Genomic DNA, 27108 nt, shown 5'->3' on the forward strand with positions numbered 1-27108 from the left:
CTCTCTGACTAGCTTGGACCTTTAGCCTACTCTTTCATTCGTGGTCGGTCCCAACATGGACCACAACGACTGGATCCTTCCACACCTTCTTCAATATCCTTTCAAGCCGGTTCGAGATGCCCCTCACCCTGGCACCAGGTCGGCAACATACCATGTGGGACTCTCGATCTTGCTTACAAAGGATGCTATCTGTCCCCCCAGTTATTGATTTCCCTACAACTACCAAATCATGCTTCTCCTCTTCCTCCTCATTCTGGCTGTCCTTCCGACAGTCTTTATCCTTATCCTCACAGGTAGCAAGTACATTGAATCTGTTGGATAGGATCAGTTTCTGCAGATCCTCGTTCTCTATCTCACCTTACTCTGTACACTATCGGTTACGCCAACCCTGTTCTGATCCTGTATCTCTCTACCAGGTGCGGAGCAAATTGTCCAGATACTCGTTCCAATCCCTTATGTGTCAGAGTGTCTCCAACTCTGGGCTATAATCCTGCCCCAAATGGACTAGAACACAGGGAAACATGGACTAGAACACTGTCTCATACATGCACTATGACACCGTCTCACACGGACAAAAACACCGCCTCACATGGACAAAAACACCGCCTCAAACGGATTATAACAATGCAGAACACAGAGACTAGAACACTGAATCACTCAGATTGCAACACCGTCTCACACGGACTGCGACACCGTCTCACACGGACTGCGACACCGTCTCACACGGACTGCGACACCGTCTCACACGGACTGCGACACCGTCTCACACGGACTGCAACACTGGCACACGTAGATTATAACTATGTCTCACATGGATTGTAACACTGATGTACACTTGAACCATAACACTGTCGAACACATGGGCAGCAACACTGCTTCACATGGACTATAACTCAGTGCCGAACAAATTGACTAAAACACTGTCTCACATCAATTATAACACAGCCGAACACTTGGACTATAATACTGCCTGAAATGGACTATAACACTAACGAACACTTGAACATTACACTGTCGAACACATGGACCATAAAGATGACGAAGTCATGGACTATAATACTGTTGAACAAATGGATTGTAACGCGGCCTCGCACCGACAGAAACGCGGCCTCGCACCGACAGAAACGCGGCCTCGCACCGACAAAAAAAGGTCTCACACGGACTGCGACACCGTCTCACACGGACTGCGACACCGTCTCACACGGACTGCGACACCGTCTCACACGGACTATACCACTGTCAGTTACGGAATATAATACTGCCCCACACAGACAATAACACTCTCTCACATAGGCTATAACTATGTCTCACAAGGACTATAACACTGTACACTTGAACCATAACACCGTCGAGCACATTGACAAAAACACTGCTTCACATGGACTATAACTCAGTGCCGAACAAATGGTCTATAACACTGTCTCACATGGACTATAACACTGCTTCACATGGGCGATAACTCTGTCTCATATGGGCTATAACACTGGCTCATATGGACTATAACACTGTCGAACACTTGGACTATAATACTGCCGAGCACTTGAACCATAAAGATGTCGAACTCATGGACTAGAATACTGTTGAAAAAATGGACTATAACACCGCCCCACACAGACTATAACACTGCCGAACACTTGAACCATAACAGTCGAACACATGGACGATACCACAGTCCCACACAGACTCTAACATTGTATCAAATGAACTGTAACACTGTCTCGCAAGGACTGTAACACCGCCGAACACATGGACTGTAACACCGTTGAACACATGGACTGTAACACCGCCTCGCGCCGACTGCAACACTGTCTAACATTGTCTCACGCCGACTGCAACACCGTCGAATGCGGACGGTATCACCGCCTCACATGGCCTGTAACACGGTCGAACGCATGGCCTGTAACACGGTCGAACGCATGGGCTGTAACACCGTCCCACAAGGCCTAAAACACCGTCCCACACGGCCTGAAACATTGCCGAACATGATGACAATAACACTGTCGAAAACACGGACTGTAATACTATCTTGCATGGACGGTAACGCTGCCTCACGCGGCATGTAATGCTGTCTCACATGGTCTGCAGCGCTTTCTCATGCAGCCGGCAGTCCTGTCCCAGGCGGCCCGCACCCCTGTCCCAGGCGGCCCGCACCCCTGTCCCAGGCGGCCCGCACCCCTGTCCCAGGCGGCCCGCAACACTGCCTCACGCATGGACTCTAACACTGCCTCACGCATGGACTCTAACACTGCCTCACGCATGGACTCTAACACTGCCTCACGCATGGACTCTAACACTGCCTCACGCATGGACTCTAACACTGCCTCACGCATGGACTCTAACACTGCCTCACGCATGGACTATAACACTGCCTCACGCATGGACTATAACACTGCCTCACGCATGGACTCTAACACTGCCTCACGCATGGACTCTAACACTGCCTCACACATGGACTATAACACTGTCTCACATGGACTAGAACACTGCCCAACAATCGCTGTCTAACTGAACATCCTGTCATTTACAGGCAACTCATTTGCTTAAAACAGTTATAACAATATTGTGGGTTCAGATACCCTGTATCCTGGCAGATGACAATTCTGCGTTCAAATCATATTGTGCACTTTTTTTCAAGGATGATATTAACATAGTAGTAATAAAAGTGTCAGTGAGATTGGTAATTAAAGTGTTAATGTGAGATTGGTAATTAAAGTGTTAATGTGAGATTGGTAATTAATGTGTTAATGTGAGATTAGTAATTTTAGTGTTAATGTGAGATTAGTAATTTTCGTGTTAATGTGAGATTGGTAATTAAAGTGTTAATGTGAGATTGGTAATTTTAGTGTTAATGTGAGATTAGTAATTTTAGTGTTAATGTGAGATTAGTAATTTTCGTGTTATTGTGAGATTGGTAATTAAAGTGTTAATGTGAGATTGGTAATTTTAGTGTTAATGTGAGATTAGTAATTTTAGTGTTAATGTGAGATTAGTAATTTTCGTGTTATTGTGAGATTGGTAATTAAAGTGTTAATGTGAGATTGGTAATTAATGTGTTAATGTGAGATTAGTAATTTTAGCGTTACTGTGAGATTGGTAATTTTAGTGTTAATGTGAGATTAGTAATGAAAGTGTTAATGTGAGATTAGTAATTTTAGTGTTACTGTGAGATTGGTAATTTTAGTGTTAATGTGAGATTAGTAATGAAAGTGTTAATGTGAGATTAGTAATTTTAGTGTTAATGTGAGATTAGTAATTTTAGCGTTACTGTGAGATTGGTAATTTTAGTGTTAATGTGAGATTAGTAATGAAAGTGTTAATGTGAGATTAGTAATTTTAGTGTTAATGTGAGATTGGTAATTTTAGTGTTAATGTGAGATTGGTAATGAAAGTGTTAATGTGAGATTAGTAATTTTCGTGTTATTGTGAGATTACTAGTGAAAGCGTTAATTTATTCTGATGAAGTCCCTCTGCCGTTTAAAATAATTGGGTTAATGTCTTTCTTAAAATAGTGAACAGAGTACTCTGAGCGCCTGCACTAAACAGTCATTGACACCAACTATTACACTCCGTAATCCCTTCTGAACAATTCCAGGAAGCTGAATTTTAAACCCAGCATTTCACCTTGGACTGGGCCATGGCATCGAGCCTTTGCCCATTGCAGCCTTTCTTACCCCTCTCTATTTGATTGATATTACTGTGGTTGTTCCTCTGGACTTTCATCTAGTTCATCTGAAGCGTGAAATACCATATGCTCTTCCTCCTCAGTATCTTCAAATAGCTGGTTTGAACTCAATCTTTCCCAGGATACCAACACCATATATCTCCTTGCCTCCATCAGTCCTCCCTTCTTCCTATAACCTTTGTACTTACATAGGACTGCCACCAAATCACTCCCTTATTTCTCTCCTTATCAACCTTGGTGGTGTTGGCCTTCGCCCAGGTTTTTCAATTTAAAGACAAAAAATTGAAATAATCTGTATAATTTATCAGCAACGTGAACGCTGGCCAATTTTTCCTTCCCTAAGCCAGGGCACCGGTGGTAACTGAAGCGTTCCTAAGCTGCACTGAGTTCAGCTGAGGACAGAGCTAGCACTGAACCTGGACCTTGCTTGGCCTGAATGGCTCAGTAACTCACTGGAGAGGCTCACTGCGCCACCAGGAGAGCCGAGAGCTAATGTTTTACGGGTGAACTAAATGTTGACCTTCAAAATCAAAATACTGCGCGGCTGGAAATCTGAAATAAAAACAGAAAATGCTGGAGAAGCTCAGCAAGTCAGGCAGCGTCTATGGAGAAAGAAACAGAGTTAATGTTTCAGATTGATGACCTTTCGTCAGAACTGGAAGAAGTTGAAGATTAAACAGTTTTAAGTACGGAGCCAGGGAAAGGGGGGGAGGGAGGGGAGGGGAGGGGAGGAAAGAACAAAAGGGAAGGTCTGTGATAGAGTGGAGGGTAGGGGTGATTAGGAGCAGTGCAACACCTGTCCTTTCACTTCCTCCCTTCCCATTGACCAGGGCCCCAAACACTCCTTCCAGGTGAAACAGCAATTTACTTGTATTTATTTTAAATTTTGACCTTGTCATTCTTCCTGACTTGGCACAGGATTTTTTTTTTCAGTGCTCAGAGAATAACAATGTGTTGCCATTGACCTAAAAAATGCCAACCTTGACCTAATTATACTCATCCATGCAGGATGGGTCCCGACAGATGAAACTGATAAATGCTAATCTTGCTATTTTTAGTGACTGAGCAAGGAACTAATTACTCAGTTGCTGAGAATAGCCCTTCTTTTGTTCCTCTTGTCTATTTTCTCTCTCCCAGACAACACTGAGTAACGCTGCAGTCTACTTCCACAACTCTCCTGGACATCACCTTCTGGGAGCCCTGGACAGTGAATGTTGGCAGGCTATCTGACTTTGGTGAGGCAACGCCAATGAACAAAGTCCTCAGCTGTCACGAGTGATAGGGGCGGGAACTTTAGCTACCTGGGACTATTTGTAGCAACTTCTCTATCCCCTCGCTGAGACCAGCCAACTGGGCAAAGACCGGAGAGGGGACCTGGTACCTTCCTGATCAGATCAACGGAGCCATCAAAGATTACAGAAGTTTTACTTGTTGTGATTTTCCCTCACTCTATGAGTGCCACTAGTTCCCAGCTATCTTTTTCAGTTGGGTGGCCGTCACACACTGGCCCGACCTTCACCATAGCCAATGGCAAACCTTACTTCATGAAAAGGCAACAGTCAGGGAAATATCGCTGGTCTCTGTAGAGGTGACAACACCTCCAAATAGTGTTTGACCTGCTGCAGCAGATTTCTAGCAATGGTGGCTGGACAGGACATTGAGCTCATGCAAGGCACAGTGAGATGCTGTAATGGGGAGATGTAGTGTTGTTATCTGGAAAGATGAAATCAAAGGCTCTTCTTCACCCAAACCTATCCTGGACCATTTTCATGGAATCATAGAATCTTCACAGCACAAAAGGAGGACATTTGGCCCATCTTGTCTGTGCCAGCTCTTTGAAAGATCCTCCAATTAGTCCCATTCCCATGCCCTTTCCCAATAGCCCGACAAGTTTTTTCCCCTTCAAGTATTTATCGAATTCCCTTTTGAAAGTTATTATTGAATCTGCTTCCACCACCCTTTCAGGCAGTACATTCCAGATCATAACTACTCACTGTGTAACAAAAATTCTCTTCATCTCGCCTGTAGTTCTTTTGTCAGTTACCTTAAATCTGTGACCTCTGGTTACCGACCCTTCTGCCACTGGAAACAGTTTCTCCTTATTTACTCTATCAAAACCCCTCACGATTTTGAACACCTCTATTAAATTTCCCCTTAATCGTCTCTGCTCTAAGGAGAGCAACCCCAGTTTCTCCAGTCTCTCCACATAACTGAAGTCCCGCAACCCTGGTACCATTCTAGTAAATCTCCTCTGCACTCTGCCAAGGATCCTGCTTGCTTTTTAAAAAGCCTTCCCAACATGTCCTGCTACCTTCGAGGATTTGTGTACATTCACCCCCAGGTCTCTCTGTTCCTGCACCCCTTTTAAAATTGTACCATTTAGTTTATATTGCCTCTCCTCATTCTTCCTACCAAAATGTATCACCTCACATTTCTCTGTTCTAAACTGCATCTGCCATGTGTCTATCCATTTTACCAGTCTGTCTATGACCTCCTGAAGTCTGTTACTATCCTTCTCACTCTTTACTACATTTCAGAGTTTGGTGTGATCTGCAAAGTTTGAAATTATGCCCGGTATACTCAAGTCCAGGTCATTAATATATATCAACATCATGTTAACATCATTCAACTGAAAAAAAGACCTTGGAAACCCAATCTCACAGCCTTCCAGTTGAGAGTCAATAGTAGAACTGCTCGGTTAGTGACAAACAGAACCATTATAATTTTACAATATTAACTTTAGCCTCCATATGTCGAAACCCCCTCCAGTGCAATGTGGGCTAATGGTTTTCTTAAAACACGCACAACTAGCACTAACATTGTCACACATAATGGCTGTCAAACAAAATATGTTCCATGTTTCTTGGAGGCAGCATCAATCTAGCTGTTATATGTTATACATAGCATGCTCCTGAATGCAGATGACTTCTAGCCAACTTCACACAACGCCTTCCGCAGTGACCCCTTTTCTATATTTATTGTTCCATAAGGCATTTTCAGCACCACGGAGGGGAGATAAATTTCCATCTCTTATGAGTAGAACGCACACTCATGGTGGAGTCACTGCAGGACTAAGGTTCTTCTGGGAGAGGAACTGCCCTGAAATCTGTTCAGAAGATGTTTGGGTGTGACACTAAGACGGTTGTCCACTTTGTTTTCTTTGAGGTGATTTGTTTGATCATATCACTGGGTATTGTTATCTGTAACCGTACGCTCTCAGATCAAGGATCCTCCAGGCCCACAAGATGTGAGCCAATCATTTCCCCCCTCTTTTCCTCCTCAATCTTGTGCTCATCCAGGGAGGGATGTTAATGCTGAGGGACGGACAACAGCAAGATCTACCTGATCAAGTACAGCGCAGTTAGATGCAGAGTACAGCTCCCCTTGCCCTGAAAATGCATTTCAACTCCAAGCTCAGATGAGTGCCACCTACTCCACCAGTGCAGCCTTTTTTCTATTTCCCACACCAGTCATCTTCCGGCCTCTGAGGGCGATTACCAATTTGTGCTGAATTAGGAGCAGTTTTGTGCAGTAAGTGATTTTGTCCATACTTAGTAGAGACTGGATTGGACTCCACAAAAACTGTACGATCGTTACAGCTAGGGAGAGGCTTTCATCCAATTGGTTGTGGCTGGATTCAAACCCCGGTCCAAGAGGTAAAATATTGGGAAGACCGAAGCCATCGACTTCTGCCACCGCCACAAACTCCATTCCCTAGCCACCGATTCTATCCCTCACCACGGCCTAAGTCTGAGGCTGAACCAGACTGTTCGCAACTCCTATTTGACCTGGAGCTGAGCTTCCGATCCCATGTCCTCTCCATCACAAAGACCGCCTACTTCCACCTCCATAATCTCGCCCGTCTCCGCCCCTGCCTCAGCTCATCTGCCTAATGGTAATCCCTAATCCATGTTTTTGTTACACAGAATTACATAGAATGTACAGAACAGAAACAGACCATTTGGCCCAGATGGTCCATGCCGGTGTTTATGCTCCACACAAAGCTCCTCCCACCCTATTTCATCTAGCCCTACAGACTCGACTATTCCAATACTCTCCTGGCCAGCTCCCCATCTTCCATTCTCCATAAACTTCAGCTCCACCAAAACTCTGCTGCCCGTATCTCATCTCGCACCAAGTCCCGTTCACCCATCACCCCTGTGCTCGCTGACCTACATTGGCTCCCGGTCTGGCAACTCCTCGATTTTAAAATTCTCATCACTGTGTTCAACTCCCTCCATGGCCTCACCCCTTCCTATCTATGTAACCTCCTCCAGCCCTACAACCCTCAGAGATCTCTGCGCTCCTCCAATTCTGGCTTCTTGTGCATCCTCCACTTCCTTCACCCCACCACTGGCGGCCGTGCCTTCAGCAGTCTTGCCCTAAGCTCTGGAATTCCCTCCCTAAACCTCTTCGCCTCGCTCCTCCCTCCTTTAAGGCGCAGTTTAAAACCTACCTCTGACCAAGCTTTTAGTAACTCTTCCTAATGTCTCCTTCATTGGCTCGGTGTCAATTTTTACCTGATTACACTTCTGTGAAACGCCTTGGGATGCTTTCCTACATTTAAGGTGTGCTATATAAAGGCAAGTTGTTGTTGTGTTCAACCCACTAAACCAATCAATTCTACTGCACGTGGAGAGCTAGGAGATGATGCCACAAAATGAGGCCTGAATAAGCCAATTACTTTTTCTTTCCTGGTGATAGAGTTTGCAGCAACTGTTGTATATATATCTGGTGTATGTACAAGTTCTAAGGTGGGTTTGTATCAGGTGCCTTGTATATGTGTTCAACTTCCAGATTCAGTAGACAGTTATGAGAATCTCCACAAACATTAGAAAGGCATAAGAGTTAAAATCAGGGAACTGTGAAGGGTGAGATTTATAATCAAAAAGAACAAGACAGATCACTAATCCACTTAATCACATGTGTTTGTTTTTCACAATGAAACAAAACAGGCCACACAATGAGTGAGTCTCACCCCAAATGAGCGTGACTTGGCAGGTCTGAATAGAGTACCAAGAAAAGTAACTAGGCTGATTTGAAGTGAAGGAGTGAGTGTATAAGAACATAAGAAATAGGAGCAGGAGTAGGCCATACGGCCCCTCGAGCCTGCTCCACCATTCAATAAGATCATGGCTGATCTTCGACCTCAACTCCACTTTCCCGCCCGATCCCCATATCCCTTGATTCCCCCTAGAGTCCAATAATCTATCAATCTCAGCCTTGAATATAATCAATGACTAAGCATCCACAGCCCTCTGGGGTAGAGAATTCCAAAGATTCACAACCATCTGAGTGAAGAAATTCCACTTCATTCATCTCAGTCTTAAATGGCCGACCCCTTATCCTGAGACTATGCCCCCTAGTTCTAGACTCTCCAGCCAGGGGAAGCAACCTCTCAGCATCTATCCTATCAAGCCCCCTCAGAATCTTATATGTTTCAATAAGATCGCCTCTCATTCTTCTAAACTCCAGAGAAAATAGGCCCATTTTACTCAATCTCTCCTCATAGGACAACCCTCACATCCTAGGAATCAATCCAGTGAACCTTCGTCGCACCGCCTATAAGGCAAGTTCTGGGGCCTCAACTGTTTACAATATATATCAATGACTTGGATGAAGGAACAGTGTCTTGTGGCCAAATTTGCTGATGATACGAAGATAGGTGGAAAAGCAAGTTGCGATGAGGTCACAAAGTGTCTACAAAGGGATATTGACAGGTTAAGCGAATGGGCAAAAATTTGGCAGATGGAATATAATGTGGGAAAATGTGAAGTCATCCACTTTGGGAGGAAAAATAAAAAAGCAAAATATTATTTGAATGGAGAAATACTACAAAATGCTGTGGTACAGAGGGATCTGGGTGTCCTCGTACATGAAACACAAAAAGTCAACACACAGGTGCAGCAGGTAATCCAGAAGGCAAACGGAATATTGGTCTTTATTTCTGGGGGATGGAGTATAAAAGCAGGGAAGTCATGCTACAACTGTACAGGGTGCTGGTGAGGCCACACCTGGAGTACTGCGAAATGTTCTGGTGCCCATTTTTAAGGAAGGACATCGTTGCATTGGAGGCAGTTCAGAGAAGGTTCACTAGGTTGATTCCAGGTATGGAAGGGTTGTCTTATGAGGAACGATTGAACAGGTTGGGTCTATACTTGTTGGAGTTTAGAAGAATGAGAGGAAATCTTATTGAAACATGCAAGATCCTGAGGGGACTCGATAGGGTAGATGCTGAGAGGATGTTACCCCTCATGGGGGAATCTAAAACTAGGGGGCCTAGTCTCAGAATAAGGGGCCGCCTGTTTAAGATGGAAATGAGGAAGAATTTCTTCTCCCAGAGGGTCGTGAATCTTTGGAATTCTTTACCCCAAAAAGCTGTGGAGGCTGAGTCATTAAATACATTCAAGGCTGAGTTTGACAAATTTTTGATCAGCAAGAGAGTCAAAGGATATGGGGAAAGGGCGGGAAAGTGGAGTTGAGGTAAAAAATCAGATCAGCCATTGAATGGCGGAGCAGGCTCGAAGAACTGAATGGCCTACTCCTGCTCCTATCTCTTATGGTATATCCTTCATTAGATAAGGAGACCAAAACTATGCACAGTACTTCAGGAGTGGTCTCACCAAAACCCTGTACAATTGTAGCAAAACTTCCTTACTCTTGTACTCCAACCCCCTTGCAATAAAGGCCAACATTCCATTTGCCTTCCAATTTGCTTGCTGTACCTGCATGCTAACTTTCTGTGTTTCTTGTATGAGGACACCCAAATCCCTCTGAACACCAACATTTAATAGTTTCTCACCATTTAAAAAAATATTTTGTTTTTCTATTCTTCCTACCAAAGTGAATAACCTCACATTTCCCCACATTATACTCCATCTGCCACATTCTTGCCCACTCACTTAACTTAAAGATATCTTACTGCAATTATACAGGGCCTTGGTGAGGCCGCAGCTAGAGTACAGTGTACAATTTTGGTCTCCTTACCTAAGAAAGGATCTACTTGCCATAGAGGGAGTGCATCGAAGGTTCACCAGACTGATTCCTGGGATGGTGGGATTGTAGTATGAGGAGAGATTTAGTAGACTAGGCCAGTATTCTCTAGAGTTTAGAAGAATGAGAGGTGATCTCATTGAAACATACAAAATTCTTACAGGGCTCGACAGGGTAGATGCCCAGAGGATGTTTCCCCTGGCTGGGGAGTCTAGAACCAGGGGTCACAGTCTCAGAATAAGGGGTAGGCCATTTAGGACTGAGATGAGGAGAATTTTCTTCACTCAGAGGGTGGTGAATCTTTGGAATTCTCTACCCCAGAGGGCTGTGGAGGCTCAGTCATTGAGTACATTCAAAACAGAGATCAATAGATTTCTAGATATTAAAGGCATCAAGGGATGGTGCAGGAAAATGGCGTAGAGGTAGAAGATCAGCCATGATCTTATTGAATGGTGGAGCAGTCTTGAGGGGCCGGATGGCCTACTCCTGCTCCTATTTCTTATGTTCTTATGTAACCTGTCTATATCTCTTTGCAGACTCTTTGTGTCCTCCTTCACCTACTTTCCCACCTAGCTTTGTATCGTCAGCAAACTCGGATACATTACACTCGGTCCCTTCATCTAAGTCATTAATATAGATTGTAAATAGCTGAGGCCCAAGCACCGATCCTTGTAGCATCTAGCTTCAGCCTGCCAACCTGAAAATGACCTCTTTAGCCCTACTCTGTTTTCTGTCCTTTAACCAATCCTCTATCCATTCCAATATATTACCCCCATCCTATGAGCCCTTACCTTGCATAGCAACCTTTTATATGGCACCTTATCGAATGCCTTTTGGAAATCCAAATACACTACATCCACAGGTTCTTCTTTATCTACCCTGCTAGTAGACTTCCTCAACGAACTCCAATAAATTTGTTAAACACTATTTCCCTTTCATAAAACCTTGTTGACTCTGCCTAATCATATTATGATTTTCTAAATGCCCTCTTACCAATTCCTTAATAATGGATTCCAGCATAATATAGGCCGGCACTTCCGTTGTACTGGGGGAGAGCTGCATTGTCAGAGGTGCTAGCTTTCTGATGAGATGTTAAACTGAAGCCTTGTCTGTCTAGTCAGGTGGCGCTTTTTTGAAATAGTGCAGGGGGATTTTCCCCATGTCCTGGGCCAACATTTCTCCTTCAACAGCACCACCAAAGACAGATGAACTGGTCATCTCATTGCTGTTATTGGGACCTTCCTGTGTACAAACTGGCTGCTGTGTTTCCCTACACAACGATGATTACACGTCAAAAGTAATCCATTGACTGTGAAACACTTTGGAACATTCCATGGATGTGGAAATTAGTGAAAAGTAAATTTGGAACAGTTCTTTTTCATAGGTAGTTAAGTATTTGGAATAACCTACAAACAAGGCAATAGTAGCAAAAACACTGTAGTTTTTCAGAATACAATGAGATGCCATGACAGGGCGGATGGTCATCAATGGGGAGAATGGCCTTCACTTATGTTAGTAATAAGTAATTGTACTTTCTTCTGAATTGCACCATGTATTACTCTGCAGCCAATTTACAGTTTGGCAATGTTACACGAGACTTAATGGGTCATCAAAACACATCCTCAGGGTGAGTGAAGGCCAAATCCTTGGGCTAGGCTTCATATCCTCAGTGCTGAAAGGCTGATATCAGATACAACTAAGTGAGGCCCCAAACAAAAGATATTCATGGTCACTTCCACCTTGTTCTCCTCAACAGGTTCTGCATGAAAGCAGAGTGCACTCTTTCACAGCGAGGAGTCGGTGAATCAGCATCACCAGATTGGTGACCTTCCCTTTATTTGTCACCTTCATCCCTTGAGAAAACACCTGCTTTCTCTGTCCTACATTTCCCTATTAACAACCACAGTGTGGGCATAGAACAAACCTCCAATTCCTTCAAGAGCAGCACTCTAACATCTGATGAAGCTCACAACAGAGCATCAGCTTTCAGGAAGATGTTAGGAGTGAGATTTATGATCAACAACAATAACAACAACAACTTGTATTTATATTGCACCTTTAACGTAGTAAAACATCCCAAGGCGCTTCACAGGAGCAATTATCAAACAAAATTTGACACTGAGCCATGTAAGGAGGTGTTAGGACAGGTGATCAAAAGCTTGGTCAAAGATTTTAAGGAGCATCTTAAAGGAGGAGAGAGGTAGAGAGGCTGAGAGGTTTAGGGAGGGATTTCCAGTGCTTAGGGCCTAGGCAGCTGAAGGCAAGGCTGCCAACGGTTGAGCGATTAAAATCGGGGATGTGCAAGAGGCAAGAATTGGAGGAGTGCAGAGATATCGGTGGAATTAGGGTTGGAGGAGGTGACAGAGATAGGGAGGGGCGAGGCCATGGAGGGATCTGAAAACAAGGATGAGAATTTTAAAATCGTGGTGATCACAGGCTGGGAATGGGACCATGAGCGACATCTATTGCAACCTCATTGACGTATGGTCGGATATTTATTTTTCAGGGTGAGATACGTCAAATATGCAACTTTTTAAAACTAAATGATTATGTCTCACTCCAAATGAGCAACAGCACACAGCTGTGGATGTATTAAAAAAAAAGCACAGAAGGAGGCCATTTGGTCCATTGCACCGATGCCAGTGCTATCTCTTCAACTCTAGTCCTGTTTCACTATCCACTTTATATTTTTCTTTTTCAAATATTCATCTAATTCCCTTTCTAAGTGATGTTATAGTCTCTGCCTCAATAGCCACCTGTGGTAAAGTAGTCTCCATTCTTTTTTTAATTCATTTTTGGGATTATGGCACCAGTGGCAAGGCTGACATTTATAACCCACCCTAGTTGCCCTAAGGTGATGGTGGTGGGCCCTCAAATTCTTTGTAGCAGACCTTAGTGATAATCCAGATCCTGTGTCACCTGGTCCTTCTTGTGATAATCCAGATCACGTGTCCCTGGTCCTTCTTGTGATAATCCAGATCACGTGTCCCTGGTCCTTCTTGTGATAATCCAGATCACGTGTCCCCTGGTCCTGCTCATGATAATCCAGATTCTAGGACCCCTTTGCCAGGTACAAAAAATAATCAAAAAGGCTACTGGAATGTTAGCTAGAGGGCTAGAATACAAAGGGGAGGAAATGTTGCTACAGCTATACAAAGCCCTGGTTAGATCACATCTGGAGTGCTGGGATTGGGTAGATAGGGAGAAACCTTTTCTGCTGGTGGGGGAGACTAGGACAGGGGGTGGTGGGGGGGGGGGGGCATAACCTTGAAATCAGAGCCAGGCCATTCAGGAGAGAAGTTAGGAAACACTTGTTCACACAAAGGGTAGTAAAAGTGTGGAACTCTCTCCCACAAAAAGTAGTAGATGCTAGCTCAATTCACAATTTGAAATCTGAGATTGATAGATTTTTGCTAGCCAACAGTATTAAGGGACATACAGCCAAGGTGGGTGGATGGAGTTAGGATACAGGTCAGCCATGATCTCATTGAATGGAGGAACAGGCTCAAGGAGCTGAATGGCCTACTCCTGTTCCTGGATTCCTTGGTCCTGCTTGTGATAATCCAGATGCTGTGTCCCCTGGTCCCTCTTGTGATAATCCAGATCAAGTGTCCCCTGGTCCCTCTTGTGATAATCCAGATCAAGTGTCCCCTGGTCCTTCTTGTGATAATCCAGATGCTGTGTCCCCTGGTCCCTCTTGTGATAATCCAGATGCTGTGTCCCCTGGTCCTTCTTGGGATAATCCAGATGCTGTGTCCCGTGGTCCTTCTTGTGATAATCCAGATGCTGTGTCTCCTGGTCCTTCTTGCGATAATCCAGATGCTGTGTCCCGTGGTCCTTCTTGTGATAATCCAGATGCTGTGTCCCGTGGTCCTTCTTGTGATAATCCAGATGCTGTGTCCCCTGGTCCTTCTTGTGATAATCCAGATGCTGTGTCCCCTGGTCCTTCTTGTGATAATCCAGATGCTGTGTCCCATGGTCCTGCTCGTGATAATCCAGATGCTGTGTCCCCTGGTCCTTCTTGTGATAATCCAGATGCTGTGTCCTGTGGTCCTGCTCGTGATAATCCAGATCCTGAGTCCCTTGGTCCTTCTTTTGATAATCCAGATCCTGAGTCCCCTGGTCCTTAGTATAATGCACATTTCATATTCTCATAAAAATGGGATTAGTTTTGGATTGCTCTAGCAAACTGACTGTGAACCTTTTTGGTTCTCAGCCCAGAAGAATGCTCTGTGCACGACTCTCTCTCCCGGCTGTAAAAATTCAAATATTTAGACAGCATTATTGAGAGCAGCATCACTTTCTAAACACATAAATCAACTCCAGGTAGCTTTAAAACATAGCAAGATCCTATTCCAGGACTGCAACTTTACACGGAAAACTTCTAGCAGCAAGACTGAAGTTGTTCCTATCTCCTCTCAATCTTCCTTCATCGAATGCAAACAAGCTCATCTCTGGGGAATCTCTCCACGTAACTTAGAGCCCCAAGCCTTGTAACCATTCTTCTCGGAACCCTCTCGAAAAGGTTAGAATTGGTTATCTTGACGTCTCGTCAAGTGCCTTCAAGGAGCATCCTAAAATGAGAGCAGCTTTTTATTGATTGGAAAGCTTCAGTGGAAGATCAATAATCAATCATCACTTTTCCTTCTCCATTGTGCCCAGTGTTGGGGGGAGCAGACATTGTGAACCAGGGGAAACCAGTCAGTGTTTCAGTGTCTTTATTGTAATAGCAGTAAAAAAAGGTGGATGTTTCAGAAAATTAAATGATTGGACCTGGGCTGGAAAATACTGACATAACTTAAAAGCCTCCATCACTGAGTGTGAACTTTGCATTCCTCCAACTCTGGCCTCTTGTGCATCCCCCACTCCCTTCGCCCCACCACTGGCGACCGTGCCTTCAGCTGTCTAGGCCCTAAGCTCTGGAATTCCCTTCCTAAATCTCTCCGCCTCTCTCTGCTCCTTTAAGACCTTCCTTAAAACCTGTCTCTTTGACCAAGCTTTTAGTCACCCGTCCTAATATCTCCTTCTTTGGCTCAGTGCCAAATTTCTGTCTGATAACAGTCCTGTGAAGCTCCTTGGGATGTTTCACAATGTTAAAGGCGCTATATAAATGCAAGTTGTTGTTGTATCAAAATGTCACACTTTAGAAGCAATGCTGATTTCACATATTTGATGGAGATACATACTTTTTTTACAATTCACTTCCCCCCCGCCCCCGGAACCAAGCTCTGACTCGCATGGGGTACAGCTCCACACACGTCAGACAGTCTCCATTCTCTCAATTATTGTGTAAGCCTAGATAGTGATTGTCAGTGGGACTTTTGGCCATTTAGGGCATCACAATTGAGCTTCATCATGTTCCCACTTACCGCCAACCCATGCCCATCACCAATGGGGGTCACTGGATAGAAGTCGGGATTGGGAACCAGAGTCAAGTTTACCCTCTCTGGTCGACTGTAGCATCCCAACTGCTGCCCAGGCTGCGATCGGCGGACTCAGCACAGACCGCGGAGCTATAAAATACACATACAAATTGAGCTCTCCCGCACCAGAGTGGTGACATTTGCAGAGGTGCCAGATCGTGGATGGTATCTGTCCACACAGTCTCACCAGTGCAAGGCTCAAAAGCTTCAAATCTGTATCTCAAAGCAATTTGCCCTGCTTTAGAACTTGTAGGGAGCAGAGTGAAAGGATACACACACACACCTGCACCCATACCCTTACACACACACACACACACACCCATACACATATACTCACCCATACACGCACGTGCACACACACATATTCATGTAGACATACACACGCACATCTGCACACACACCTTTGAACTTGTGCAGCACGGCCCAAAGCTCTGCGATGTCCGTGGCAAAGGTGATATCTGTGTCAAGCACAATGACCCGTTCCAGAGAGGCAGGTAGAGTCTTGGTGAGGACCAGTTTCATTAGTCCGTATATCCCTGAGTAATGCTTGTTTGGAATCCACGAAACTTCTGGCTGAAAGACAAATTCGAATTGGTTCAAATTCAATTTAATTTTAAACTTGCTTAAACTACTAGGATCAATCATCCCATCGCTAGTCTCTTGGCATAGGAAGGGGCAAACCCAGTTTAGATATGTATATATATATATATATACACAGTGTGTGTGTGTGTGTGTGTGTGTGTCTGTGTGTGTGTGTGTTTTCACTCTGACAGGATTGCAACAGCAATACCATCCCAGTTGATCCCGTCAGAAAGTGTTCCAATCCTTGCGGTTTGGAGTAACCTGCTATTCCAGCTGCTGCAGTACACTGAAATGACTCGACCTGAAGCATCGCTGCTGGAGCAGCTACTCCCCTCCACTGTGGTGGTACACACATCATGTTTCATTTACAACCCCCCACCCCTCCTCCACCTCCATTCTGGCCCCCGACTCTCAGTAAACTTGCTGCTCCAGGTGTCTGGGAGTCCGCTAAGAATGTTACCTTGCCAGCAACTCCCACATCCAATGAATGAAATGGTCCTGACTGTAAAATATTGACCTGTCTGCGATTTGACGCTGCTTCCTATTTTCTTTCTTGCCCGGCAGTAAAAGAAGTCAATGGAATGCTATTGAGAGGCCGGGTTAACCCAGTCCCCATACAAGCGAAAGGGCCCAATTGATGTAAAACTATGAATCGAATAGCCCTTTCTGTTCTTGTACTTGGCCTTCATTTGGAGACTGCCCACACCAGCACTGAATGGACAATTGCAGACACAGATCTGCGTCCCCTCATCTCATATTGCTGCATTCTGGAGCATGGCCCTTCATAAAAAAAGCTGCAGAATGACACTGGTACATAGGAACAGGAGTCGGCCATTTAGTCCCTCGAGCCTGTTCTACCATTTAATTAGATCGTGGCTGATCTGTATCTTAAATTCATTTACCCGCCTTGGTTCTGTAACCCAAATACCCTTCCCTAACAAAAATCTATCAAGCTCAGTTTTGAAATTTTCAATTGATCCCCAGCCTCAGCGGCTTTTTGGGGAAGAGAGTTCCAAATTTCCACTCCCCTTTGTGTGAAGAAGTGCTTCCTGACATCACCCCTGAACGGCCTAGCTCTAATTTTAAGATTATGCCCCCTTGTTCTGGACTCCCCCACCAGAGGAAATAGTTTCTCTCTATCTACCCTATTAACAACATTAATCATTTTAAACATCTCAATTAGATCATCCCTTAATCTTCTACACACAAGGGAATACAAGCCAAGTTTATGCAACCTGTCTTCATAATTTAACCCTTTTATCCCCAGTATCATTCTGGTGAATCTGCAATGAACCCCCTCCAAGACCAATATATCCTTCCTGAGGTGCGGTGCCCAGAACTGAATGCAGTCTCCAGATGGGGTCTAACCAGACCTTTATATAACATAGCTTCCACTTCTTTGTATTCGATTGGATTTACTAAAGGCACTGTGCTGGCTGGGGCAATGAGAACCTAACTGCGTTAGTCTGCTGGGATTACGTTTGTGCCCTGTTTGCACAGGACTGCTATCCCTTCCAGTCCAATCCTTTTAAATTAAGGTGGTGGGACAACCCATCATTGGAAGTAACTGTGGAGGGAGGGGAGGGGAAAGAAAGAATAAATAAACTCCAACCTTCAATTCATCAGCATCATAAAAGTTGACAGTCACTGCTGGAACCATCCACGTCTCAAAGAGATAGCCCAGGATTTGTTTGGCAATGGCATCAGTGATAAAATGGAAATGCAGAGGGTTTCGCCTGTGGAAATACAAGATGGGACTGTAACTATAATGTACAGGTTGTCACTTTCCAATCATTGGCCATCAGGTTGGCTGGAACTTCTCAAAGAGAACACCGATTGGTTTCCAAGAGTCCCTGCTTTGAAAATAGAAAGAAAGAAAAAAGACATGCATTTATATATAGCCTTTCACGACCTCAGGACGTCCCAAAGCGCTTTACAGCCAATGAAGTATGTTTGAAGTGTAGTCATTGTTGTAATGTAGGAAATGTGGCAGCAAATTTGTGCACAACAAGGTCCCACAAACAGCAATGTGATAATGACCAGATCATCTACGTTAGTGATGTTGGTTGAGGGATAAATATTGACCAGGACACTGGGGAGAACTCCCATGCTCTTCTTATAAAAATTTTTTTTTATTCGTTCATGGGATGTGGGCATCAATGGCAAGGCCAGCATTTATTGCCCATCCCTAATTGCCCTTGAGAAGGTGGTGGTGCCTTCTTGAACTGCTGCAGTCCGTGTGGTGAAGGTTCTCCCACAGTGCTGTTAGGTGGGGAGTTCCAAGATTTTGACCCAGCGACGATGAAGGAACGGCGATATATTTCCAAGTCAGGATGGTGTGTGACTTGGAGGGGAACATGCGGGTGGTGTTGTTCACATCTAAGTGCTGCCCTTGTCCTTCTAGATGGTAGAGGTCGCGGGTTTGGGAGGTGCTATCGAAGAAGCCTTGGCGAGTTGCTGCAGTGCATCCTGTGGATGGTACACACGGCAGCCATGGTGCGCCAGTGGTGAAGGGAGTGAATGTTTAGGGTGGTGGATGGGGTGCCAATCAAGCAGGCAGCTTTGTCCTGGATGGTGTCGAGCTTCTTGAGTGTTGGAGCTGCACTCATCCAGGCAAGTGGAGAGTATTCCATCACACTCCTGACTTGTGCCTTGTAGATGGTGGAAAGGCTTTGGGGGTCAGGAGGTGAGTCACTCGCTGCATAATACCCAGCCTCTGACCTGCTCTTGTAGCCGCAGTATTTATGTGGCTGGTCTAGTTAAGTTTCTGGTCAATGGTGACCCCCAGGATGTTGATGGTGGGGGATTCGGCCATGGTAATGCCGTTGAATGTCAAGGGGAGGTGGTTAGACTCCCTCTTGTTGGAGATAGTCATTGCCTGGCACTTGTCTGGTACGAATGTTACTTGCCATTTATCAGCCCAAGCCTGGATGTTGTCCAGGTCTTATCTGAGGGACTGAACACTGTGCAATCATCAGCGAACATCCCCATTTCTGACCTTATGTTGGAGGGAAGGTCATTGTTGAAGTAGCTGAAGATGGAATCTTTTATGTTCACTTGAGAGGGTAGATGGGACCTTGGTTTAATGTCTCATTCAAAAGACAGCACTTTCGACAGTCTCTGAAGCGGGACTTGAACCCACGACCTTCTGACTCAGAGGCGAAATTGCTACCACTGTGACACCTAATAGAATTATATATATAATTTACAGCACAGAAACAGGCCGTTCGGCCCAAATGGTCTATGCCGGTGTTTATGCTCCACACGACCCTCCTCCCACCCCTCTTCATCTCACCCTTTAGAACCCCTTCATAATTTTAAAGACCTCTATTAGGTTACCCCTCCGCCTTCTCTTTTCTAGAGTAAATAGCCTCAGCATGTTCAATCAATAAGTATATCCTCTCAGTTCTGGTATCATCCATGTGAATCTTTTTGGCACCTTATCTAGTGCCTTTATATCTTTTTTATAATATGGAGACCAGAACTGTGAGCAGTACTCCATGTGGTCGAACCAAAGTTCGATACAAGTTTAACATGACTTCTCTGCTTTTCAATTGTATCACTTTTAGTGATTTGTGTATCTGTACCCTGAGATCACTTTGCTCCTGTATCCCATTTAGATTCTTATTATCCAAGCAGTATGTGGCCCCCTTATTCTTCCTACCAAAATGTAACCTCACACTTACCTATATTTAAATTCATTTGCCAATTAGACGCCCATTCTGCAAGTTTATTAATATCCTCTTGCATTTTGACACATTCATCCTTTGTATTAACTACAACCCCAATTTAGTGGTGTCCCCAAATTTTGAAATTGTACTTCCGATTCTTCAGTCCAAATTGTTGATGTAAATGGTGAAGAATAGTGGTCCCTGCACTGATCCCCGTGAAACACCACTTCCCACGTTCCACCAGTCTGAGTAAGAACATAAGAAAAAGGAGCAGGAGTAGGCCATACGGCCCCTCGAGCCTGCTCCGCCATTCAATAAGATCATGGCTGATCTTCCACCTCAACTCGACTTTCCTGCCCAATTTCCATATCCCTTGATTCCTTCAGTGTCCAAAAATCTATTGATCTCAATCTTGAATATACTCAACGACTGAACTTCCACAGCCCTCTGGGGTAGAGAATTCTAAAAATTCACAACCCTCTGAGTGAAGAAACTTTTCCTCATCTCGCTCCTAAATGGCCGACCCCTTATCTTGAGACTATGACCTCTCGTTCTAGACTCTCCAGCCAGGGGAAACAGCCTCTCAGCATCTACCCTGTCAGGCCCACAAAGAATTTTACGTTTCAATGAGATCGACTCTCATTCTTCTAAACTCAGAGAGTATCAGCCCATTCTCCTTAATTTCCCTTCATTGGACAACCCTCTCATCCCAGAAATCAATCTAGTGAACTTTTGTTGCACCGCCTTTAAGGCAAGTATATCCTTCCTTAGATAAGGAGACCTAAACTGTACACAGTACTCTAGCTGTGGTCTCACCAAAGCCCTGTACAATTGCAGCAAGACTTCCTTACTCTTTTACTCCAACCCCCTAGCAATAAAGGCCAACATACCATTGGCCTTTGTAAGAATATTGGAATTGGGAAAAATGGACATCTTTTTCTTAAAGCTACTAACCATCATGCTCTGCAGGCTGTGCTGCCTATTTTGCTGAACTGTAAACTGTTAACCTTTGACTAGTGACTGATCCCTGTAACCTTCCCTGCTAGACATGGCAGCTATGTGATAAAGAGGAACAATGATCCAAAAAGTGGAACATTAATCCAATGATAGCAACAAGACCAGGACCTTGACTAGATAGCTAGACAAGGCTACCTTGAAAAGGGTCTTGTGGTTAAACGAGTAATGTTAAAACAAAGGGACCATCTTGAATTCTTGTTTAGTATAAGTGCAAGTGTCCACGAAATGTTAGAAAAGAAACTGAAAAAGAAACTAACAGGGTCCGAGGAACCTGTAGAATTAATCTACAATATCGTGGAGAAAGATGAGGGTTACGAGACAGCCATAGAATGGGTCGAGGAGCAAGTTTGAAATAAAAAGATGAAGGAGACAGCTGGTAAAAGAACCCTTATGTGGGCAGCAAACTTGTGTGCACTTAAGAGTGAGGAAAGTATTAAGCAATTAAAAGGGGAAAATAGCAAGCAGTTAGAGGAAATTAAGAGACAGTCAGATGAAAACGAGAGGGTGAAAGAACATCTGACTGATGTCCTTACAATATTGGAGAGTTCACAGTTGGTTGCTGAGATTACGACAGCTCAGGGACTATGGAGTCAGAAAATATTACAAGAGAGAGATAGACTTAGAGAAAAATGGGAAATTAGAGTCGGGATTCGCCGACTGTAGAGGGGCTTTAAGGGAGATTATATGTCGACCCATATGGTGTAAACTTGACCTCCTCTTGGGAAATAAGGAAGGGCAGGTGACAGAAGTGTTAGTGAGGGATCACTTTGGGACCAGTGATCATAATTCCATTAGTTTTAAGATAGCTATGGAGAAGGATAGGTATGGCCCAAAAGTTAAAATTCTAAATTGGGGAAAGGCCAATTTTGATGGTATTAGACAGGAACTTTCAGAAGTTGATTGGGAGAGTCTGTTGGCAGGCAAAGGGACGTCTGGTAAGTGGGAGGCTTTCAAAAGTGTGTTAACCAGGGTTCAGGGTAAGCACATTCCTTATAAAGTGAAGGGCAAGGCTGGTAGAAGTAGGGAACCTTGGATGACTCGGGAGATTGAGGCACCAGTCAAAAAGAAGAAGGAGGCATATGACATGCATAGACAGCTGGGATCAAGTGGATCCCTTGAAGAGTATAGAGATTGCCGGAGGAGAGTTAAGAGAGAAATTAGGAGGGCAAAAAGGGGATATGAGATTGCTTTGGCAGATCAGGCAAAGGTGAATCCAAAGAGCTTCTACAAATACATAAAGGGCAAAAGGGTAACTAGGGAGAGAGTAGGGCCTCTTAAGGATCAACAAGGTCATCTATGTGCGGAACCACAAGAAATGGGTGAGATCCTGAATGAATATTTCACATCGGTATTTACGGTTGAGAAAGGCATGGATGTTAGGGAACTTGGGGAAATAAATAGTGATGTCTTGAGGAGTGTACATATTACAGAGAGGGAGGTGCTGGAAGTCTTAACGCGCATCAAGGTAGATAAATCTCCGGGACCTGATGAAATGTATCCCAGGACGTTATGGGAGGTTAGGGAGGAAATTGCGGGTCCCCTAGCAGAGATATTTGAATCATCCACCGCTACAGGTGAGGTGCCTGAAGATTGGAGGGTAGCAAATGTTGTGCCTTTGTTTAAGAAGGGCGGCAGGGAAAAGCCTGGGAACTACAGACCAGTGAGCCTGACATCTGTAGTGGGTAAGTTGTTAGAGGGTATTCTGAGGGACAGGATCTACAGGCATTTGGAGAGGCAGGGACTAATTAGGAACAGTCAGCATGGTTTTGTGAGAGGAAAATCATGTCTCACGAATTTGATTGAGTTTTTTGAAGGGGTAACCAAGAAGATAGATGAGGGCTGTGCAGTAGACGTGGTCTACATGGACTTCAGCAAAGAATTTGACAAGGTACCGCATGGTAGGTTGTTACATAAGGTTAAATCTCATGGGATCCAAGGTGAGGGAGCCAATTGGATACAAAATTGGCTTGACGACAGAAGACAGAGGGTGGTTGTAGAGGGTTGTTTTTCAAACTGGATGCCTGTGTCCAGCGGTGTGCCTCAGGGATCGGTGCTGGGTCCGCTGTTATTTGTTATTTATATTAATGATTTGGATGAGAATTTAGGAGGCATGGTTAGTAAGTTTGCAGATGACACCAAGATTGGTGGCATTGTGGACAGTGAAGAAGGTTATCTAGGATTGCAACGGGATCTTGATCAATTGGGCCAGTGGGCCGATGAATGGCAGATGGAGTTTAATTTAGATAAATGTGAGGTGATGCATTTTGGTAGATCGAATCGGGCCAGGACCTACTCCGTTAATGGTAGGGCGTTGGGGAGAGTTATAGAACAAATAGATCGAGGAGTACAGGTTCATAGCTCCTTGAAAGTGGAGTCACAGGTGGATAGGGTGGTGAAGAAGGCATTCGGCATGCTTGGTTTCATTGGTCAGAACATTGAATGCAGGAGTTGGGATGTCTTGTTGAAGTTGTACAGGGCATTGGTGAGGCCACACTTGGAGTACTGTGTACAGTTCTGGTCCCCCTATTATAGAAAGGATATTATTAAACTAGAAAGAGTGCAGAAAAGATTTACTAGGATGCTACCGGGACTTGATGGTTTGACTTACAGGGAGAGGTTAGACAGACTGGGACTTTTTTCCCTGGAGAGTAGGAGGTTAAGGGGTGATCTTATAGAAGTCTATAAAATAATGAGGGGCATAGATAAGGTCGATAGTCAAAATCTTTTCCCAAAGGTAGGGGAGTCTATAACGAGGGGGCATAGATTTAAGGTGAGAGGGGAGAGATACAAAAGGGTCCAGAGGGGCAATTTTTTCACTCAAAGGGTGGTGAGTGTCTGGAACGAGCTGCCAGAGGCAGTAGTAGAGGCGGGTACAATTTTGTCTTTTAAAAAGCATTTGGACAGTTACATGGGTAAGATGGGTATAGAGGGATATGGGCCAAGTGCAGGCAATTGGGACTAGCTTAGTGGTATAAACTGGGCGACATGGACATGTTGGGCCGAAGGGCCTGTTTCCATGTTGTAACTTCTATGATTCTATGATTCAGGAGTTACGGGGCAGATTGAGCCGACAAGATGCTATGGTACCTGTTAATAAGGCGAGGAGTTAGCAGAGGAATAGAAGGGACAAATTGGAACGCAGACGGGGTAGGTGAGGTAGATTGGAATGATCCGGCAGGAGAAATGGGGAATGGCGATCGCCAAAGTTAAGAACATACGAACATAAGAAATAGGAGCAGGAGTAGGCCAATCGGCCCCTCGAGCCTGCTCGGCCATTCAATAAGATCATGGCTGATCTGGTCCTAACCTCAAATCTAAATTCATGTCCAATTTCCTGCCCGCTCCCCGTAACCCCTAATTTCCTTTACTTCTAGGAAACTGTCTATTTCTGTTTTAAATTTATTTAATGATGTAGCTTCCACAGCTTCCTGGGGCAGCAAATTCCACAGACCTACTACCCTCTGAGTGAACAAGTTTCTCCTCATCTCAGTTTTGAAAGAGCAGCCCCTTATTCTAAGATTATGCCCCCTAGTTCTAGTTTCACCCATCCTTGGGAACATCCTTACCGCATCCACCCGATCAAGCCCCTTCACAATCTTATATGTTTCAATAAGATCGCCTCTCATTCTTCTGAACTCCAATGAGTGGAGTCCCAATCTACTCAACCTCTCCTCATATGTCCGCCCCCTCATCCCCGGGATTAACCGAGTGAACCTTCTTTGTACTGCCTCGAGAGCAAGTATGTCTTTTCTTAAGTATGGACACCAAAACTGTATGCAGTATTCCAGGTGCGGTCTCACCAATACCTTATATAACTGCAGCAATACCTCCCTGTTTTTATATTCTATCCCCCTAGCAATAAAAGCCAACATTCCGTTGGCCTTCTTGATCACCTGCTGCACCTGCATACTAACCTTTTGATTTTCTTGCACTAGGACCCCCAGATCCCTTTGTACTGCAGTACTTTCCAGTTTCTCGCCATTGAGATAATAACTTGCTCTCCGATTTTTCCTGCCAAAGTGCATAACCTCACATTTTCCAATATTGTATTGCATCTGCCAGATCTCCGCCCACTCACCCAGCCTGTCTATATCCCCCTGTAGGTTTTTTATGTCCTCCTCACTCTCTACTTTCCCTCCCATCTTTGTATCATCTGCAAACTTTGATATGTTACACTCGGTCCCCTCCTCCAAATCGTTAATATAGATTGTAAATAGTTGGGGACCCAGCACCGACCCCTGCGGAACACCACTGACTACTGGTTGCCAGTCCGAGAATGTACCATTTATCCCAACTCTCTGCTTCCTATTAGATAACCAATCCTCCACCCATGCCAGAATATTACCCCCAATCCAGTGATTCTTTATCTTGAGCAATAATCTTTTATGTGGCACCTTGTCGAATGCCTTCTGGAAGTCTAAATACACTACATCCACTGGTTCCCCTTTATCGTTATGTCCTCAAAGAACTCAAGCAAATTTGTCAGACATGACTTCCCCTTCGTAAAGCCATGCTGACTTTGTCCTATTAAATTATGTTTATCCAAATGTTCCGCTACTGTCTCCTTAATAATAGACTCCAAAATTTTACCCACCATAGATGTTACGCTAACTGGTCTATAATTTCCAGCCTTCTGCCTAATACCCTTTTTAAATAACGGTGTTACATTAGCAGTTTTCCAATCTGCCGGGACCTTTGCCGAGTCCAGAGAATTTTGGAAAATTATTACCAAAGCATCCACAATCCCTACTGCCACTTCCCTCAAGACCCTAGGATGTAAGCCATCAGGTCCAGGGGATTTATCCGCCTTGAGTCCCATTAATTTACTGAGTACCAATTCCTTAGTGATTTTAATCATATTTAGCTCCTCGCCCCCTCGAGCCCCCTGTTTGTCCAGTGTTGGGATATTCTTAGTGTCCTCTACCGTAAAGACTGAAACAAAATATTTGTTCAGCATTTTTGCCATCTCCATGTTTCCCACCATTAATTTCCCGGTCTCATCCTCTAAGAGACCTACGTTTGCCTTAGCCACCCTTTTTCTTTTTATATAACTGTAGAAACTCTTGCTATCTGTTTTTATATTTTTTGCTAATTTATTTTCATACTCTATCTTCCCTTTCTTAATCAATCCTTTTGTTACTTTTTGTTGTCTTTTGAAGACTTCCCAATCTTCTATCCTCCCACTAAGTTTGGCTACCTTATATGTCCTTGTTTTTAGTCGGATACTATCCTTAATTTCTTTACTTAGCCACGGATGGCTGTCATTTCTTTTACACCCTTTTTTCCTCAGTGGAATATATTTGTTTTGAAAGTTGTAGAATAACTCCTTAAATGAACACCACTGTTCATGTACCGTCTTACCCTTTAATCTATTTTCCCAGTCCACTTTAATCAATTCCGCTCTCATACCATCATAGTCTCCTTTATTCAAGCTCAGTACGCTTGTTTGAGAACCAACCTTCTCACCCTCTAATTGGATGTGGAATGTAACCATGTTATGGTCACTAGGACATTATTAATTAATCCTGGCTCATTACACAGGATCAGGTCCAAGGTTGCTTGCCCCCTTGTAGGATCAGTTACATACTGCTCAAGAAATCCATCCCTAATACACTCAATAAACTCTTCCTCAAGGCTGCCCTGCCCAATTTGATTTGTCCAGTTAATATGATAGTTAAAATCCCCCATAATTATAGCTGTTCCCTTATTACATGCCCCGACTATTTCCTGATTAATACTT

The 27108-nt window shown here is 44.3% G+C and overlaps 1 protein-coding gene across 1 annotated transcript in view; it reads right to left on the reverse strand.

Annotated features, from left to right (window-relative positions):
- The window catches only part of large1 (LARGE xylosyl- and glucuronyltransferase 1), a 467112-nt gene that overhangs the window by 159799 nt on the left and 280205 nt on the right, over positions 1–27108 (reverse strand). The window contains exons 5-6 of the mRNA XM_067999920.1: positions 18293–18416; positions 16500–16671 (exon numbers count right to left, since the gene is read on the reverse strand). Of these exons, the coding sequence (XP_067856021.1) occupies positions 16500–16671; positions 18293–18416 (296 nt within the window). The remainder of the gene's footprint in view (positions 1–16499; positions 16672–18292; positions 18417–27108) is intronic.

The sequence above is a fragment of the Heptranchias perlo genome, chromosome 18 (assembly GCF_035084215.1).
Source record: "Heptranchias perlo isolate sHepPer1 chromosome 18, sHepPer1.hap1, whole genome shotgun sequence".
Taxonomy (NCBI): Eukaryota; Metazoa; Chordata; class Chondrichthyes; order Hexanchiformes; family Hexanchidae; genus Heptranchias; species Heptranchias perlo.